The sequence below is a fragment of the Neofelis nebulosa genome, chromosome 13 (genome assembly GCF_028018385.1).
Source record: "Neofelis nebulosa isolate mNeoNeb1 chromosome 13, mNeoNeb1.pri, whole genome shotgun sequence".
NCBI lineage: Eukaryota > Metazoa > Chordata > Mammalia > Carnivora > Felidae > Neofelis > Neofelis nebulosa.
Window position 1 is genome coordinate 58,304,524 of NC_080794.1, and position 17,012 is coordinate 58,321,535.

The 17,012-nt window shown below is 44.2% G+C and overlaps 1 protein-coding gene across 6 annotated transcripts in view; it reads left to right on the forward strand.

Annotated features, from left to right (window-relative positions):
* The first annotated feature begins 7,342 nt into the window (after positions 1–7,342).
* The window catches only part of PDE6C (phosphodiesterase 6C), a 45,438-nt gene continuing 35,768 nt past the window's right edge, over positions 7,343–17,012 (forward strand). Inside the window, exons 1-4 of one of the 6 annotated variants that reach the window (XM_058697199.1) lie at positions 7,343–8,130; positions 14,408–14,560; positions 14,664–14,753; positions 15,683–15,823. In XM_058697199.1, coding sequence (XP_058553182.1) covers positions 7,696–8,130; positions 14,408–14,560; positions 14,664–14,753; positions 15,683–15,823 — 819 coding nt within the window. In that variant the 5' untranslated portion in view covers positions 7,343–7,695. The remainder of the gene's footprint in view (positions 8,131–14,407; positions 14,561–14,663; positions 14,754–15,682; positions 15,824–17,012) is intronic. The other 5 variants (XM_058697194.1, XM_058697195.1, XM_058697196.1 and 2 more) reach the window with 5 other exon arrangements.

The following is a 17,012-nucleotide window of genomic DNA, read 5'->3' on the forward strand; positions in this document are numbered from 1 at the left end:
ACAAATACTCTCATTACAAACATTTTTCTCCCTCCCCCCGGAAGTAAAGTTATGTTTTAAATTATGGATCATAGATGATATACACAAAAGTTCATTTGCTGCCATACTTCATGGAAAAGGCAGACCATGAGTCTTTCATCTTGGTATATGCCCCTCGCCCAACTTTTCCATGAGATTTATTAAGAGACTTGCACTTAGTAGGCACTCACCTAACAGACATTGACTTCATTTGTTTTATTGAAATGAATCACTTTAGGTAAGCTTCATAAAATATTTATTTAAAAAGACTTGGCCAGAGGTCATTCTTTCTACAATATAATTTCTCAGGGTTCAGCGCTTATCGCAGAGGTGGGAGCTAGTCTTCCAGCAAAAAATGTGCATTCCTCTTCCATGGTGGAGAGTTGTGGAGAAGAGACTTTTTTGCCAGAAGGCACCTCCCCACTTCCTGTAGCTCCATAAAGCCACATGCCTAAGTCTGGTGGATGGAATGTGGACAAAAGTGCTGTGTGTCAGTCCCAGACAGGGCTTGTAAAAGCTGCCTGTCCAATCATCCGTGCCGTCTCTCTTCCCTCATCTGCCAGCCGGCAGAGACGCCACAACCTGGAACCCCACCAGTGACTAACTTTTTGTGAATGAAAAATAAACTTCCGTTGGGTTAAGCTGCTGAGATTTGGGGAGGTTTACCTGTAACAGAATAGTGTAACCTTAATGAATACAGCAACAAGCAAGTCACTAGCTCCTAGGAAATATGGAAAGATGTTTTACCATAATTGAAAGAAAAGCTAAGGCAAAGAACTTTATGTCCTTACCCTCGTAACAATTAAGCATTTCAAACCAACTCCATTTCATGCAAACTGACATTTACATCCACGTCCTGACAGAAAGGCCAAGGAAAATGAAAAACAAGGAAATTGGGTAGCGTTTATCTTCTGACTGCATTTAAAAGATGCCAAAATAATTGGTGGGAAAATGAAAAGATTACTTATTCGGCCAACTTTTTCAGGTGCAAAGGGTCAAACTGATTTTTTCAACAGGTTTCTTTTCAGTGGTTACAAAGTCATCAGTCAATGTCCTCAATTTAGGTGAAAATAACATGGATCCCACCAAGTGAATTATTCCTGAGACACCTGGTCCCACCCATCAATTCGGTGTGTACAGAGATTCCTGTGAGCAGATGTGTAAGGTGAAAGGAGCCCTTCGCACTTGGCTGCCAGGATGTAACTGAAATCCCTGCCTTTGGGGGGGGTGCCTTTTGGTGATGACCAGTAGTGGGAAGAGAGAACCTGGCTGAGGTGGAACGGAAGAGTGTATTCAGTATAATGATCTGAAACGTACTTGGTTAATCCAGGGTATTGTTGCTAGTTTTGTGTGGGTGCTTCAATCTCATGTGCATATGATTTGGCTATTATATAAGCACTGCTTCCTGTAGAAATAAGTCAACTGCAGTAGAAAATGTTAGCAACAATAGAAGTATTACATCTGTTTATTAGTATAGTATACTACTGAGAAACGCAAACTTGTTAAGCAGAAAGTTTAAGGAAGTGAAACCATTCTTTTGTACATCTGTAGGCTTTTAAAAGAGTTCCTGGAATTTTTATTTAACTTTTTTTAAATTGGTGTTTAATAACATTTTCATATATATACGTGTGTGTGTGTGTGTGTGTGTGTGTGTATAATTTCTTAAAGGAAGTGTCTTTGTATATTCCCCTACAGCAGCTAGTATGATGTCTTGTGTACCAGTGGGTACACTTTTTCATTTAATCCTATTTAAACTGGCAGTTTGGGGGTAGGTCACTATCCTTACTAGCTGTGTGACCTTGAGCTAGTTAACTTAATTTCTCTGTGCTTCAATTTCTCGCCTGTAAAATACAGACAATCACAGTACCTACCTCCTTAAGTTCTTGTAAGAATTAAAAGAGTTAATATATGTAAGGGTCTTAGAGTACCTGGCACCGATTATATATTATAATGTTAGCTATTCTTATGATCACTTTTTATTATCAATACCTTGCGGCTTATATTTCTAAAATTATTCTGAGTAAGTGGAATGTTGCTTTCACATTGACCTAGTTGTTGTTTCAGAGATGTTTTATCTAAATAAATGATAATTAATGTCTGTAATATCTTAGAAATGTTGACATAAAAATTAAACAATGAAGTTCAACAAAGTCAACAAGTATTGTGTAGTATTAAAAACTCAGGGGTGCCTGGGTGGCTCAGTCAAGTGTCTGACTCTTGATTTCGGCTCATGTCATGATCTCACCACTTGTGAGTTCGAGCCCCACAGGCTTTGTGCTGACAGTGCAGAGCCTGCTTGGGATTCGCTCTCTCTCTGCCCCTCCCCCCGCCTCAAAAATAAAATAAGCATTTAAAAAAATTTTTAATTCATTCTAAGCAGTATGTTTGGTGATTTAAAAAAATATTGTTATTTTCTTACATTTGTTTTTTTCAGTGCCTTGTACTGAGCAGCCAATAAGTAACACAAAGTTCTTGTCAGCACTGGCCAGGGACTCTGCAGGAACCACCCTGAGCAAGAAGGGCAGTGGAGACAATAGGACTTGGTCAAAGACAGGAGGAGAGAGATAGGCAGGCTTTCAGAATTTCCCTTAAAAAAAATCTTTGTATAAAATGCCATGCAGTACTCAAAGTAGTCCCCAGTGACCCCTCTTTCCTTGCTTGCTTTTTTCTCAAGTTTATTTATTTTGAGTTGCGGGGAAGGGAAGGGCAGAGAGAGTGGGAGAGAGAGAAACCCAAGCAGGCTCTGCATTGTCAGCACAGAGCCCAACACGGGGCTCGATCTCACGAACTGTGAGATCATGACCTGAGCTGAAATCAAGAGTCGGACATTTAACTGACAGCCCTTCAGGTGCCCCTCACTTGCTTTTTCTAACTTAAACAATTGCCTGCTCCTGTCAATTGATGCCTAGAATTGGGTCTCACAGTTTTCATTCCCAAGCAACCTCACCCATAGCCTATGAAAATAACCTTAAAAATTTTGTCTATTGGGGTGCCTGGGTGGCTCAGTTGGCTAAGCCTCAGACTTTGGCCTAGGTCATGATCTCATGGTTTGTGAGTTTCGGTCCCATATTGGGATCTATGCTGACCGCTCAGAGCCTGGAGCCTGTTTTGGATTCTGTGTCTCTCTCTCTCTGTCTCTCCCTGCTCACACTCTTGCTTTCTCTCAAAACCAAGTAAACATTAAAAAAAATTTTTTTAACTTTATGAATGCATGAATTTATTACACAAATTATATATGTTCATTATAGACACTTGAGAAAAATCATATAGGCAAAAAAAAGAAGTTTAATGTGATAAATCCCATCACTTTGAAATAATCACTGTTACCATGCTGGTATACACACCTCCATGTATGTGTATATAAGTGGAATTGTATGGCAAAACGATCTTGCAGTTTACTACATATCGTAAATACTTCTTCATATCAATAAACAGGCCTTTACAGTAGGGTTATTAATAAATGTAGTTTCTATTCTGTGGATACAATGCCATTTACTTACTCAAACTCCTATTGTTGAATATCAATTTTTGATCTTTTACTTTTATATTTGTACTTTTCATGAACACCCTTGTAACAACATTAATCACATACAATCTTAATTATTTTTGCAAGATAAATTCATAAAAGCAGAATTGCAGGGTCAAAGCCTATACACATTTTTAGAGTATTTGATAATGAACAAAATGCAATAAAGCTGCTTAATCTGTATCCCTATGTACAGTATTTCTTTCCTGCACCTCATCTTTCTAAGCACTACTAGATTAGATTTGTGGAAAAGTACCCTCATAATGTTTTTTCCTGCCCCCCAAATTTACCAGGGTTCAAAATCCTCAGCCTCGTCTCTGAGACTCCTGTAATCTGAGCCCAACCTACCTTTTCATATTCAGCTCTCACTCTTCCCTGTTACTCTACACCCCATGCTATTGCTCCTGTTGTGACTACCATCTGGAACACACTCGATTTCCTCCCCATCTCCACCCATTAATCCCTTTTCTGAACTCTCATAGCCATACGTATGTACCTCATTTCTGGCATTTATCATGCTCTGTTCCATGTCTTACAGCTCTTTATGTATTACTTTTAACTCCCGTATTATACCACAAGTGTGTGTGAAATTGGGATCAAGACTTACTTGTCGCCTGCATCCCCCCTGAGTAGAAGTGTAGCAGTCAGGATTGATTTGGATGTGCTGCAGTAACAAATAGCCCTCATCTCTCAGAGCTAAAAACAAGAAAGGTTTATTTCTCACTCATGCTACACGTCCCATCTCAGGTCAGGAGGAGGCTCTGTTCCAGGACATCCTCACTTGGAATCAGGAGGCCCCTCCATCTGGAACTGATGTGGCAGCAGGAAAATGGAGAGTAGAGGGTCTTAAGCTGGCAATTAATCGTTCTTACCTAAAAGAGACATTTCTGCCCACAACCCATAGGCAAAGTTGATCATGTGGCCCTATAGGGGAGGAGGGCAGGAAAGAATAACCTCATATAATGAGGAGGAGGAGAGAATAAGAAGAGGGGGAACATGAAGTCTCTACCACGGAGGCTAATATGGTGGCTTGTGATGGACAATCAATAGACATGTTGAAAGAATGAGCAAATCACAAATCAGGAGTAATTATAAAAGCAAAAATAAAGAATGGTGGCAATAATAGAATGTGTTTCATTTTTAAATTAATTTTTATTTTTATAAGTAGAGGAATGTTAACATCTGTGGGTATTTTGTTTTTCCTATTAAGTATGTATCTGCATATGGAATATAGATATGTGGTTTTTCCTCTCTGCTTATGAGGGAAGGATGGAACTAGGGAACTGTGAGTACACAACATACTTTTGGTAGAAGTTGGAGCTGTGCCATAGGCACACAAAAGAACTAGGTAGTGTTATGCCCAGAATCTGTGATTCCCAAAGACCACCAGGGAGACGAGTCTGATGCAAAAGCAAAGAGCCTTTATTCGAGCTAGCTCGAGCTCAATCCCCTACCTGCACCGACACAACACTGAGATACCCAGCGGGTTTCAAGAGCACAAAGGTTTTATAGGGATCATGGCCTCAGCCGATTGGCTGGGGAAGGGTCTTGGCCTCAGCCTATTGGCTGGGGGAGGATAGAACAATGGCTGCCAAGGTGTGGTCCCAGATCAGCAATTATCAGCGTCACCTGGAACTTGTTAAAAATGCAAATGTTGGGCCTGGTGGTCACAGACCCACTGAATCAGAAACTCTGGGGGTGGGGCTCAGCAATCTGTGTTTGAACAAGTCTTCCAGGAGATTCTGATGCACCTGAAGTTTAAGAACCGCTGTGTCTGAGGGTCTCTAACATGTTTGGCCTCGGTGTATACAGAATGTTTCTCACTGGTCACCTATTAACCATTGGCTGTCAGCCTTGCTGTGCTATATAAATACCTGGCACCAAACACCATCCCCAGAGACTCTGATTTAATTGGTTTGGAGAGAGGTAAAAGTGCTCCCAGGTCATTCTAAGCCTGGACAGGGCTGAGGGCTCCTGCCTCTGGCCCCTACCTGAGAGAAGCCCTCCCTCTTCTACTCACACTTTCCATGCCTCTCACACTCCCCTTCCTCCCACCTTAGACTTCGGAAGAATGCATCAATTGATAGCCTGCTTTCTTAGAAAACATAAGTTACTCAAGGGGAGGAGGCGTGGCCTGAGGTTTGAGCGGGAACTTCTTTCTGAGGCCATGTCCGGGACATAGTTACTAGTCGACCGGCCTAGGTCTGCTCTTTCAGTAGGAAGTGTCCAAACTGTGAGAAGGTGAGGGTCCCATGAGAGGGGTGGGCTGACTCAGATCCTTTCTCTTCAGAGGTAAACCCCTGCCTTACTCTGATTATAATGAGATGCTAATAGGATGTTGAAGTAAACAGCACTCTGAGGAGGACTCTCCTGAGACTAGGCAGAGGAGGACAGAAGGTGTGTGCTCTGCAGGGCCCCTCGAGGTAGCAAGTGAACTCCATGAGAAGCCAATAGCTCAAGTGCCAGTGTGAGTTGGGTTCTTCTGGGAAAACCATGTTCCAACCAGGACCCTCTCATTTCCTGACATAGAACCTGTGACCTCAGTGGATGTCTTTTCCTTTTTCGGTAAGACTGTTATCACTCTATCAAGGTAAGCTTTAAGTTTAGCACAGTAAATGAAACGCACAGCGTTGCTATCTTTGAAGTAGACTTAAATGTGGGTCTAACGGTAACTTCTAGAGTCACTGTAACATGGGGGCTCACTCAAGAGAATCTGTTACAAAGTTTATAGTTTTTTTAAAATGCTTAAAAGACCTTGGCTACCTTTGAAATCAGCATTTAAGTATTCAAGGAAATTGGGGGTGGCTGGGTGGCTCAGTCGAGAATCCAACTCTTGGTTTCAGCTCAGGTCATGATCCCAGGGTTGTGAGATTAAGTCCCGAGTCAGGCTCCAACCTGGGCGTGGAGGCTTCTTAAGATTCTCTCTCTCCCTCTGCCCCCTCCCCTCCTCGTGATGAGTTCTCTCTCTTTCTCTCTCTCTAAAAAGAAAAAAAGAAAATTCAAGGAAATCAGTTCATGAAATATGTTGTTTGACTTATTAGTTGTATAACAGTGTTTAAATATTTGGGAAAGTGTGCTTAATGGATGTAAAAGTTTAATAAACTGAACATTAAGCCAAACTAAGTAGTACTACGTGTTTGTCCACGCACAACCCCACCCCCCACACCCCACCCCCTCCCCCGAGATGCTGGAGATCCAAGCAACGGACAAGACAGGTTTTATCCACTAGATTTAACAGACTATGTCTCGGAGCAAAAATGCACAAGTCTGGCTATTACTATTCAAAACAAAATCCACACTAATATGCATGGCAGGAAAACCCAGTTAGCAGCTGCATGGGCTGCTTTTTACAATCATGTCTGTTGACAAGGATTATTGCTTAAGTTGTGGCTTGATTAGGCTTGGATCCCAGGCAAATGTTTTGCCGTGTTCACCTTTCTAGAATAAGATTAAGGTTTGTTCCCTTACAACACTACCGAGGTCAAGCTTTTAAATGAGGGGAATTGAGAGGTGAAGGTTTTAGAGAAAGTAGGCCAGGCAACTTGTTTGATCATAGGACTTTTAAGAGAAGGAAAGATTAATATTCCATTTTATGTTGCATGGATGCTAAATGCTTCTATCTCCCCTACGTGCTCATTAAAGTTGCTGTACAAATAAGGAGACACTTCCAAGGTCTAATAGTCTCACTTCATATAGCTGTCATGGAAAAAATGAGTCAAATTGTCAGTCGATGCTAATGTAATATCATTAATGGATATATTATCGATGATTCTTCTTGCTGCGGATGGCGGCTCGTGTTCCGTTATTTTTCTGGAAGAATCACTTCGACTTGCCACTTGCCTGGCTGATCTAAGATGTTCTGAGGATTCTCCGAGGACTTATGAGCTAATAATGCTTAGGGATTTCGTGTCCCGAAGAACTCTTTAATCCTGTGCTTCCGAATCCTACTCTAAGCCAGACCTTCTGTCACAGCCCAAGAGTTACCGGCAGTTTTTGAAAGCTCTTCCAAGCGAGCAACCGTTCTGTTCCATCTTTGGGGGATCTTGTGAGGTGCCATTACCAGGATGTATCTCCTCGCTGGCACTGGGTCCCAGGCGGTGCTCTGAGGGTGTTCCTTCCTGGAAGAGCAGCGAAGCAAAGCGAACCACACCATGGGCGAGATCAGCCAAGAGGCCGTGGAGAAATACCTGGAGGACAACCCTCAGTTTGCCAAGGAGTACTTCGCCAAGAGGCTGCCGGAAGCCCCCGGCCCGAGCAGGGCGCTGTCGCCGGCGGATGAGTGGGCCCTGTGCGCCGAGCTGCTGCGGGCGGTGAAGGAGGAGGCCCGTGGAGCCGAGCCCGCGGTGCACGGGGCCCTGCAGAAGCTGGCGCAGCTGCTGCAGGCCGACCGCTGCAGCCTGTTCGCCTGCCGGGCTCGCAACGGCACGCCTGAGGTGGCCTCCCGGCTGTTCGACGTCACCCCCACCTCCAGGTTTGAGGACAACCTGGTGGGCCCCGACAGAGAAGTCGTGTTCCCGTTGGAAATTGGGATAGTGGGTTGGGTTGCTCACACGAAGAAAGCCGTTAATGTCCCAGACGTGCACAAGGTAGGTGGCTTTATGACGGTGGGGCCCACCGGACGTCTTGGCGGGACTGAGGGGAGAAAGCAATGGAGAGAGAGTCGGGCGCCGACGGCCACCCTTGTAGCGTGGGTTTGGCTAGAACCTGAGTAGGAACGGTGGGGAGAGGATCTGCCAGGCCAAGGGTTGCCAGATTTAGCAAATAAAAATACAAGATGCCCAGTTCAGGTTGAGTTTCAGATAAACAATGAGTAAGTTTTTATTGTGTGTCCCTTGTAATGTTTTGCATTTTGTCGGGCAAACTCACCTGGGCCTGGTGCATTCCACGGGTGCTCCTTGCATCTCCTCCCTGCTCTGGGAACTTTCCTTCTGAACAGCGAGGCACAGTGGTGCTATTGGGAGATTAGCAAGCTCCTTGATGCTGAGACTTGTGAACTGCACCCCCCCCACACACACACACACACACATACACACCTCTCACTCACAACCTTTTCAGGTCACTCTGTGCTCTGGGATGGACTGGCTCACAAGTGAACACTTTCACCTACAGACCAGATGTGCAGAAAGAAAAAATAATACCATGTGAAAGTTCAGATGTTCACATTTGGATTGTGAAAAGTGTAAATTTGGGTGATAAGTGCAGTTGACCATCCCAACCCCCTATAACTCAGCTCTACTCAGAATCAACTCCAGGGGCACCTGGCTGGCTCAGTCCGGGGAGTGTGTGACTCTTGATCTCCGGGTGGTGAGTTTGGGCTCCATGTTGGGTGTAGAGATTACTTAAACTTCAAAAAAAAAAAAAAAAAAAAAAAAGAATCCACTCCAGTCATGTAGTTTGCCCCTGAAGACCCACAGCGTCCCGCACAAACACAAGGCATTGTTACATGCTTTTAAAAACAAACACACAGGGGCGCCTGGGTGGCTGAGTCCGTTAAGCGACCGACTTCAGCTCAGGTCATGATCTCGCGGTCTGTGAGTTCGAGCCCCACGTCGGGCTCTGTGCTGATGGTTCAGAGCCCGGAGCCTGTTTCAGATTCTGTGTCTCCCTCTCTCTCCACCCCTCCCTTGCTCACGCTCTATCTCTGTCCCCAAAATAAATAAACATTGAGAAAAAAATTAACAAACAAACACACAAACAAAAAAAATCACTCTTCTTGCCACCGGTGCTTATTCATTTTAAAAAGATTGTAAAATACAAATAAACAAAAGGGAGGAAATATAAATCACTCATAATTGTTCTGCTCATCAATAACCACAGGTACCAGCCTGTACTTTCTCCTGCTGACTTTTTTTCTATATGCACGCCCCATTAGTATGATTTGCTGGTAACCAAAGGGAAGCAGTAGCTTATGATGGAAGGGAATTGATGGGGAAGTGGTCCCTAAAATCTCTCTGCTTTCTGTGCCAAGGTTTGTTGGGTCGTGAATGGGGGCAGCTGGTCACAGGAGGATAATCCCCTTCATGCCTCCTGAAGCTGATTACAGGGGCACAGCCGCATGGATCCAGAAAGCACACAAGTCGTCAAACATTAGCAGCACTCTGCAAACAACCACACCACAGCCCTTAGGTGCAAGGGTTGCCATCAGATAGCACAGAGTCCCTCAGTCCTTTCTGATCCCTCCCTTCCGTGAGTTCAAGCTGGTCTAAGCTTCTGGGGCTGACTGCCCCCGCTTCAGTGACTAAAACAATTTGCACCCTTTCAGCAAAATTCTCTTGACACCAATTAGGAGGCTATGCCCACTCACCCTGAGGCTTTCTCACGGGAATATGCTTCTTGCCAGTCTCCACCATCTCCAAAATTACTAGGACTTCAAACTTAAAGTGACATGCAAGTTTGTTTTTGTTTTTTGTTTTTTGTTTTTTTCTGGAAAAAAACTTGCTTAAAGAGACAGGTAAAATGATTTCTGTTGTAATGCTTTATTAATGAGCCTAGTTCCACATGCTGAGAAGAGAATAATAGCAGAGAGCTACTTAACAGATCAGGCAGCCTTGGTCTATTGTTGTCCATGGTGAGCAACGCTGCATGAACAGGACAGTAATGGAGGTGGAGGTGGGCAGGAGTCGTGTTTTTCCTTTTTTTTTTTTTTTTTTTACCTAAGGACTCCTGGTTGTTATGGGTAGAACAGAGAAGTATGTGTTGAAGACAGACATCCTGCTCAGCTCGTTTGCTTTCCATTTCTACTGCTTCTAAGCATTTTTTCTCATGGTTGGTAGAATAGTGCTTTTCAACTCTGAATGCACATTGAAATCAAATTGGGAGCTTTAAAAAAAATACCACGCAAGACTTAATAGACCAATACACCAGACTCTCAGGGGTTGGGATGCAGGCGATAGTATTTTTAAAAGCTCCCCAGGCAATTCTAAAATGCAGTCAATATTGAAAACCACTGGTGTGTTGGGTGAGCAGATGCAGGAGGGAAAAGTGGATTCCAAGGCAAGCATGGGATACCAGATGGAAGGGGCTCCAGCAGTCTGGAGCTGACTTCTTCCTTGGGAAGAGGAAGCTGAGGCTGCATCTTTCCTACAGTCCATGGTATGGTCAGTGAGTGAGAAGGGCTGGACTAGATGAGGTGTCCCCAGTCTGTGTCCAATGATCTTTCTACCCTCCCCCTACCACACATCCCTGCAATTTTGCCAGACTTTAATCAACTGTGGTAAAATCTGCAAAGGGAAAGATGGAAACCAATGTTTTAATGAAATTTCTACTAATTCTTTACTGTTTCTTTGTATCTGACAATTTCTAGGCATTTTCACATTTGTAATCTATTTGATTCTGGCAAAGACCCTGCAAGGAAGGAGGGACCATGTTTTTATTTCCATCCCGTATATGTAAGAATCTTCTCAATGGCAATTAGGCAGCATGTGACGGGTCTGGGACCATAACTTGGGTCTTCTGAGGTCTCCCTCTTTTACCACACCACTGACCACACATGGCTTCTCTCTGGTTGACAGTGTTGGCACACGTGAGGGAAGAACGTGTCACACCTAGAAAAAGAGGTAAAGCCAGATGCTCTGACCTTGGGGAATCCATGAAAGTGATAGCAGGGAAGCCACGTGGTGTAGGGTAAGAGCCCGACCCCAGTGCAGGTGCAGGCCTGAGACCAGGTAATTGTGTGATAGATTGCTTTTCTGCACCTGAGACATAGAGGCAAATAAATATACAGATTCAACGTACGTAAAGTGCCTGGTTCCTATAGGTACTCAATAAACTACAACTACGATAATACTATATTTATGCCAAGGGGCTTTTGGGGTCTGTGTTTAGGTGGCTAAAAAAGGGTCAATGATTATTGCCTGTTTTTATTTATTTTTTTTTTTCAACGTTTTTTATTTATTTTTGGGACAGAGAGAGACAGAGCATGAACGGGGAAGGGGCAGAGAGAGAGGGAGACACACAGAATTGGAAACAGGCTCCAGGCTCCGAGCCATCAGCCCAGAGCCTGACGCGGGGCTCGAACTCACAGACCGCGAGATCGTGACCTGGCTGAAGTTGGACGCTCAACCGACTGCGCCACCCAGGCGCCCCAATTATTGCCTGTTTTTAAAACAGGTTAAAGACAGGAAAACTTTTAATAATAGGGAACTGAGAGATATCCTCCTCAGGTTAATGATTTCTTTCTCTGTTGGGCAAACTGCTGATCAACTCTATGGGTGGCTTTCATTCTGAATGTGGTTTAAAAGAAAGCCACGGAGAAGTCCTAAGTTTTCAATAATTAACAGGTTGCCTCTAGCTGCCGTACTTCTCTCCTCTGTATTCCTTCTCTTCTCTCTTTCTGGCTCCTGGTCTCAAGGGATAATGGTGTTCCATCAGAATCTAACAACGGGAAGATTGGATGAGGGACACAGTAAGTCTGCTGCTCTACATAATTTCTCCAGTTGCCTTCAGTGGCTTCTTTGAAGGGCCATCAAGGGGAGTTTGTGAATCCAAGAAATACAGGAATTACTCAAGCATACCTCACTGGGGCCTGTTTGAGCTGGTGAACCGGAAAGCCTCACCTCGCCTACCGTGTAACCTGACGGCTGGTTTTATCTAGGGCTTTCAGATACAATAATAAGCAAGAATTACATTTTGAAACTTGTAAGTCATTTTCTCAAAACAGCCGATTAAACTTAAGAATATTTCCTTGTGTTTAGAATCTAGGATAAAATAGCATCAAGGTTTGAACCTGCAGAGTGAAGTGTGTTTGCAAAGAAACACTGCCTGACTCCATCATCCCCTGGTGCGTGTATCTGGTATTTTGATTATTCATTTAGTGGCCGAGATCGGTGTGTAAATGAGGCAGAACGGTAATCACAAGAGAGAACTACTTCTCATCCAGGGAGGCCCAATGAAGTCCCAGGTGTCTCTTCCCAGTAATTTTTGACCAACGATTATGTGTCAGAGACTTTTCTAAGTGCTCTACCCATCCTGCGTTGTTCTATGTGTCAGGAACTTTGGACAGTTCACAGTATCAGTGTTCCTGTTTTCACAAAGGCTAAGTAGCCTTCCCAGGATCACACAGCTGGTAAACTGAGGCCTGGTTTCAGCCAGGGTACTCTGACTCCAGAGCCTAGTAAATGGCTGGTTTGTGTGGGTCCACGGTAGGAAAGGTAGAAAAGAGATCTGGGATAAGGGGCTGCATTTGACTCCTTTAGCATCTCACTGCTTCTAAGGGATCCTCCACAGGAATGAATCACCCACTGAAAGTACAGATTCCTGGGGGAGATTGAATCTGTTTTAGGAGGTTAGGACTCAGTGGGTCTGAAGATCCGCATTTATCTGCAGGTGGTTGTGAGGCACAGCCCAGGTCTACTGCTCTGAGCTGAACTGTGACTTCTGTTGACCAAGTGGCCCTGTTCCCTGGTAGATTCCGGCCCAGAAGTCTCACACCAGAGGACTCCCACCTTTTTAATTTGGGAAACTGAACAGAGTCCAGCCTCTGGGGGTTTGTGCTGTTCTTAGAAGCACCATCAACACAGGGAAATGAAAATAATACAACCTATGAAAGGAAAACCACATTAATTTTGGCCTGTGAGTCTTGGAGTCAGCCTGAAAGTTCGGTTCAATTGAAGGTTCAGTTGAAGGTTCAATTGAAGGTTCAAAGGAGAGATAGTATGAGCCACGAAAGGCTGAGTCTACACCCATCTAGAGTGCGTGATCCTCTAACTTACAGCTGATAAGAATGACTATCCTTGATCCTCTGATGCTCTTCCATTTATGGGCCTCTTCATACTCATCACTGTGCCCTTTCCATGATGAGGGTATTAGAATCATCTCTCGCATCTACTGCATGAGGCTTGTATCTGGGAAGATCCTCTTCGTCTCTCCCAAAGAGAGAAATTAAAAAAAAAATGCATGAAAGACATTAGGTTGGTAGAACATTAAAAACTAGTAAGCATCTCGTGCTGGCAAGAGAGTGGTCCTCTCACACATGACCAGTGGAAGTAAGATTTCCAGCTTGTTATGAAAGTAATCTGTGTAAATAAAAACCACATACACCTGTGGATCCAGCAAAAGGGATTTCCACTTTGGGGAATCCATCACATAAAAACGAAAGCAAGCATGATTAGCACAACGTTGTTTGTAGTGGGGAAAACTATAAACAGTCTAAGTCAGTAGAGAATGGTCGACTGGACCACGGGGCTCCCACACTGCGCTATTGTACAAGAATCTAGAGGGTAAATTCACATCCATATGCACTGGTCCGGAGGGAAGTCCACAAAATATTGTTATGTGATGAATGTCATGTGTAAATTCGAAAATAAAGCTTTATGAAAAGGGAAAAAGAAAATCTTTTGTCCAAACGTTAGGGAAAGGTACGCAAGGAAACATACTAAGCAGTTAACACTGGTTCTCTCAGGTTGGTGAGATTAGAATCAGGTAGAGAGTATTAATCTTTTTCTTTGTTATGATGTACTGGTTGCCTGATTCCAAGTGCACATTTTATTGTCATAATTAGAAAGAAGAGCTCGGTGGCCTATACCTGTAATCCCAGCTGTGCGCTCGTTCCCAGCACACTTTCTGTCCGTTGTAACCTTGCTTCCTCATAGCACTTCACTTTCCACTTTGCCGTGACATCACCTCTTTTCTCCTGGCCCAACCTCAGCCTCACCTAGAGAGGCCATAGCTCAGGTGGGAGATGCTCGTCCTGAGACCGGTGAGTTCATTCTGTGCAATCATGGGATGGGGGTGTGTGTGGGACCACTGTGCCGGGGCCCCGGTTGTCTGTACGGTTTGGACTAGAGAGAGTGGTCTGCTGCCATTCCCGGATCTACACTGCGTGGTTCTGTGCTGCTGTGGCAAACATGTGAATGTGTCTTTCAGAACAGCCATTTTTCTGACTTCATGGACAAACAAACCGGCTATGTCACAAAGAACCTGCTGGCAACACCAATCATGACAGGCAAGGAGGTTCTTGCTGTGGTTATGGCAGTTAACAAAGTAAATGCATCTGAATTTTCCAAAGAGGACGAGGAGGTAACGCTAACCCTGGGCACCGAGTCAGAGGCTTGGGAAATTGATTTGTTGTTTAACGAGAGAAAGATATCATACCTGATTTGGTTTTCTCTGCCTTCCATAGGTCTTTTCCAAATACCTCAGCTTTGTTTCTGTCATCCTAAAACTTCATCACACCCAGTACCTGTACAGTGTTGAATCCCGGAGAAGCCAGGTAACAGGAAGGTGACATTAATCACTCCATGCCAACCTGTTCTGACAAAGGGACCCAGAGGCAACAAGCTCAGACCCCTCCTATCACTCATGGGGGTTTAAGCCACATGGAGCAGATTCCCAAACTTTAGTCCCAGTTGTCTTCTCGTGGTCTGCTCCTGCCTCCCGCCCCCCTTCCCTGCCTCTCCGTCTGTAGGTACCACTGGCTTGCCTTTCTTCAGTCTTTATCCCGGGTAGCCATGGTTTCTTCTGTGGGTTGGCTATAATTAGAGTAACCTACCCTACATGCTTGTTGTAACTATCAAATGATCATTATATGAGTTTGTAACATAAAGCTCTTAGCGGTGCCTGCTACATATTGAAGCCCTTAATTTGAGGAGCAAATCACTCTTCTGAAGTCTGTTGCCTCCTTGAGCCAGAAGCATAAAGAACAACATTGGTAACCAGGGCACCTGAGTCCAGGCTGCTCTCTGAACCTCAGTTTCTTCATCAGTACAATGTGGGGGAGAGTGGTGGGGATGGAGGGCTTCCACATCCCTTCCCATCCAACTGTCCAGGTTAGGTTACCTCTGGGTAGCTCAAGATGCATGGAACAAGGCCTATGGCTTTCTCCCCTTAACTGCCAGCACGAGCCAGAGGGCCCCCAATACTGGACCCTCTCCCCCAAAACTGCCTCTGCCTCCAATTTTAGGTCACTTGCCCTTTGAAGCCAAAACATTCGGGCACGGGGACCAATCATGAGTTACCACTTTCATAAACCCACACCCTTGCATCTGAGTAGTTTGTCAGACAGGTACACGTTCAAAACCGAAATTGCATTGTTTACTGATATGTGTTCTTTTTGTCTGAGACACCTTCTCCTTTCTTTTGGCTAATGTTCCATGTCTTCACTGTATTTTGTTCTGTTTTCTCTTTAATTCATCCTTTCAGATCCTTATGTGGTCTGCCAATAAAGTATTTGAAGAGCTCACAGATGTTGAGCGGCAATTTCACAAAGCACTCTACACAATTAGAACATATCTGAACTGTGAACGGTACTCCATCGGACTGCTGGACATGACCAAGGAGAAGGTCCTCATTCTTCCATACATTTTGTCTCACCTCAAATCGTCTATACAAGACAGTGATCCATTAAAAAATGGATAATATTCACATACAATGTATAATGTTCATTTCTCATCTTGTTTCATTCATTCGGTTGGAGCTCTCCTAGCTCAGCATAAGTAATGAACACTGTCTTGTTTCTATTTCTTATTCTCCTTGTGAATTGAAGTTATTTTTTCAGAGTAATTGTTCTAAGTGGATAAACACAGGACCAAGTGTCAGGAGAGGTGGGTTCTGATCCTGGCTCTGGGACTTTGTAGTTGAGTGTATTTGGGTTAGGGTGCTTTTGGCTACAAGTAACATCAGACCCAGCTAAAAGCATCTTTAACAATAAGACAGTTATTATCTCATTTAACAAGAAGTCCCAAGTTCTTCCTGGAAGAAGAAGGGCAGAAGAAGGGCAGTTCTAGGTCTGGTTCATTGAGAATGCAGCACGGTCATCAAGGCCCCAGGGGCTTCCTGTTTTCCCACGGCAGGGTCTCTGCCGCCTTCAGCATGGTGGCAAGGTCTCCTCTTGGGGTGGCAAGATGGCTGTTATAGCTCAAGGCATGGCACATGGACAGGACCAAACTGGGAGGCTTTTCCTGTAAATGTTACCGTCATCACCTTTCATGTGATGTGAGGAGCACCCTTCCCCAGAAGCGCCTTGGCAGATTTCTCCCCCTTCTTCACTGTCCACAACTGGGCCATTTGCCTGCCCTCAGACTAATCCCAGGCATCTCATAGGGGCCACCCAGGGGCTGTACAAGCCCATATTCCCTGAGAAAAATGACCACCTGGCACCTAAATAAAATCAGGGTCTGTTAGAGAGGAAGAGGGAGAGAACAGATGTTGGGTAAGGTGGCCACACTGTTGGTCGTGCTGCATGACCTTGGCCAGGCCTCTTAACCTATTTAGATTTAGTTTATTTATCTATAAAAGAGCCACTAGCTATTGAGTCCCTTTGACTATGTGTCAGGGCAAGTGCTCTGTACATATTGTTCATTAACGCTCACCACAACCCTATAGCATAAACTCTATTATCATCCCTGTTTTACAGATGAAAACGCTTGAGTGACTTGTTCACATTCACAAGTTCGTAAGCGATATGACTGGAAATCGTAGGTCTTTTCCAGCTCTAAAATTCTGGATTTATAAAATAAATAAGTAAATAAAA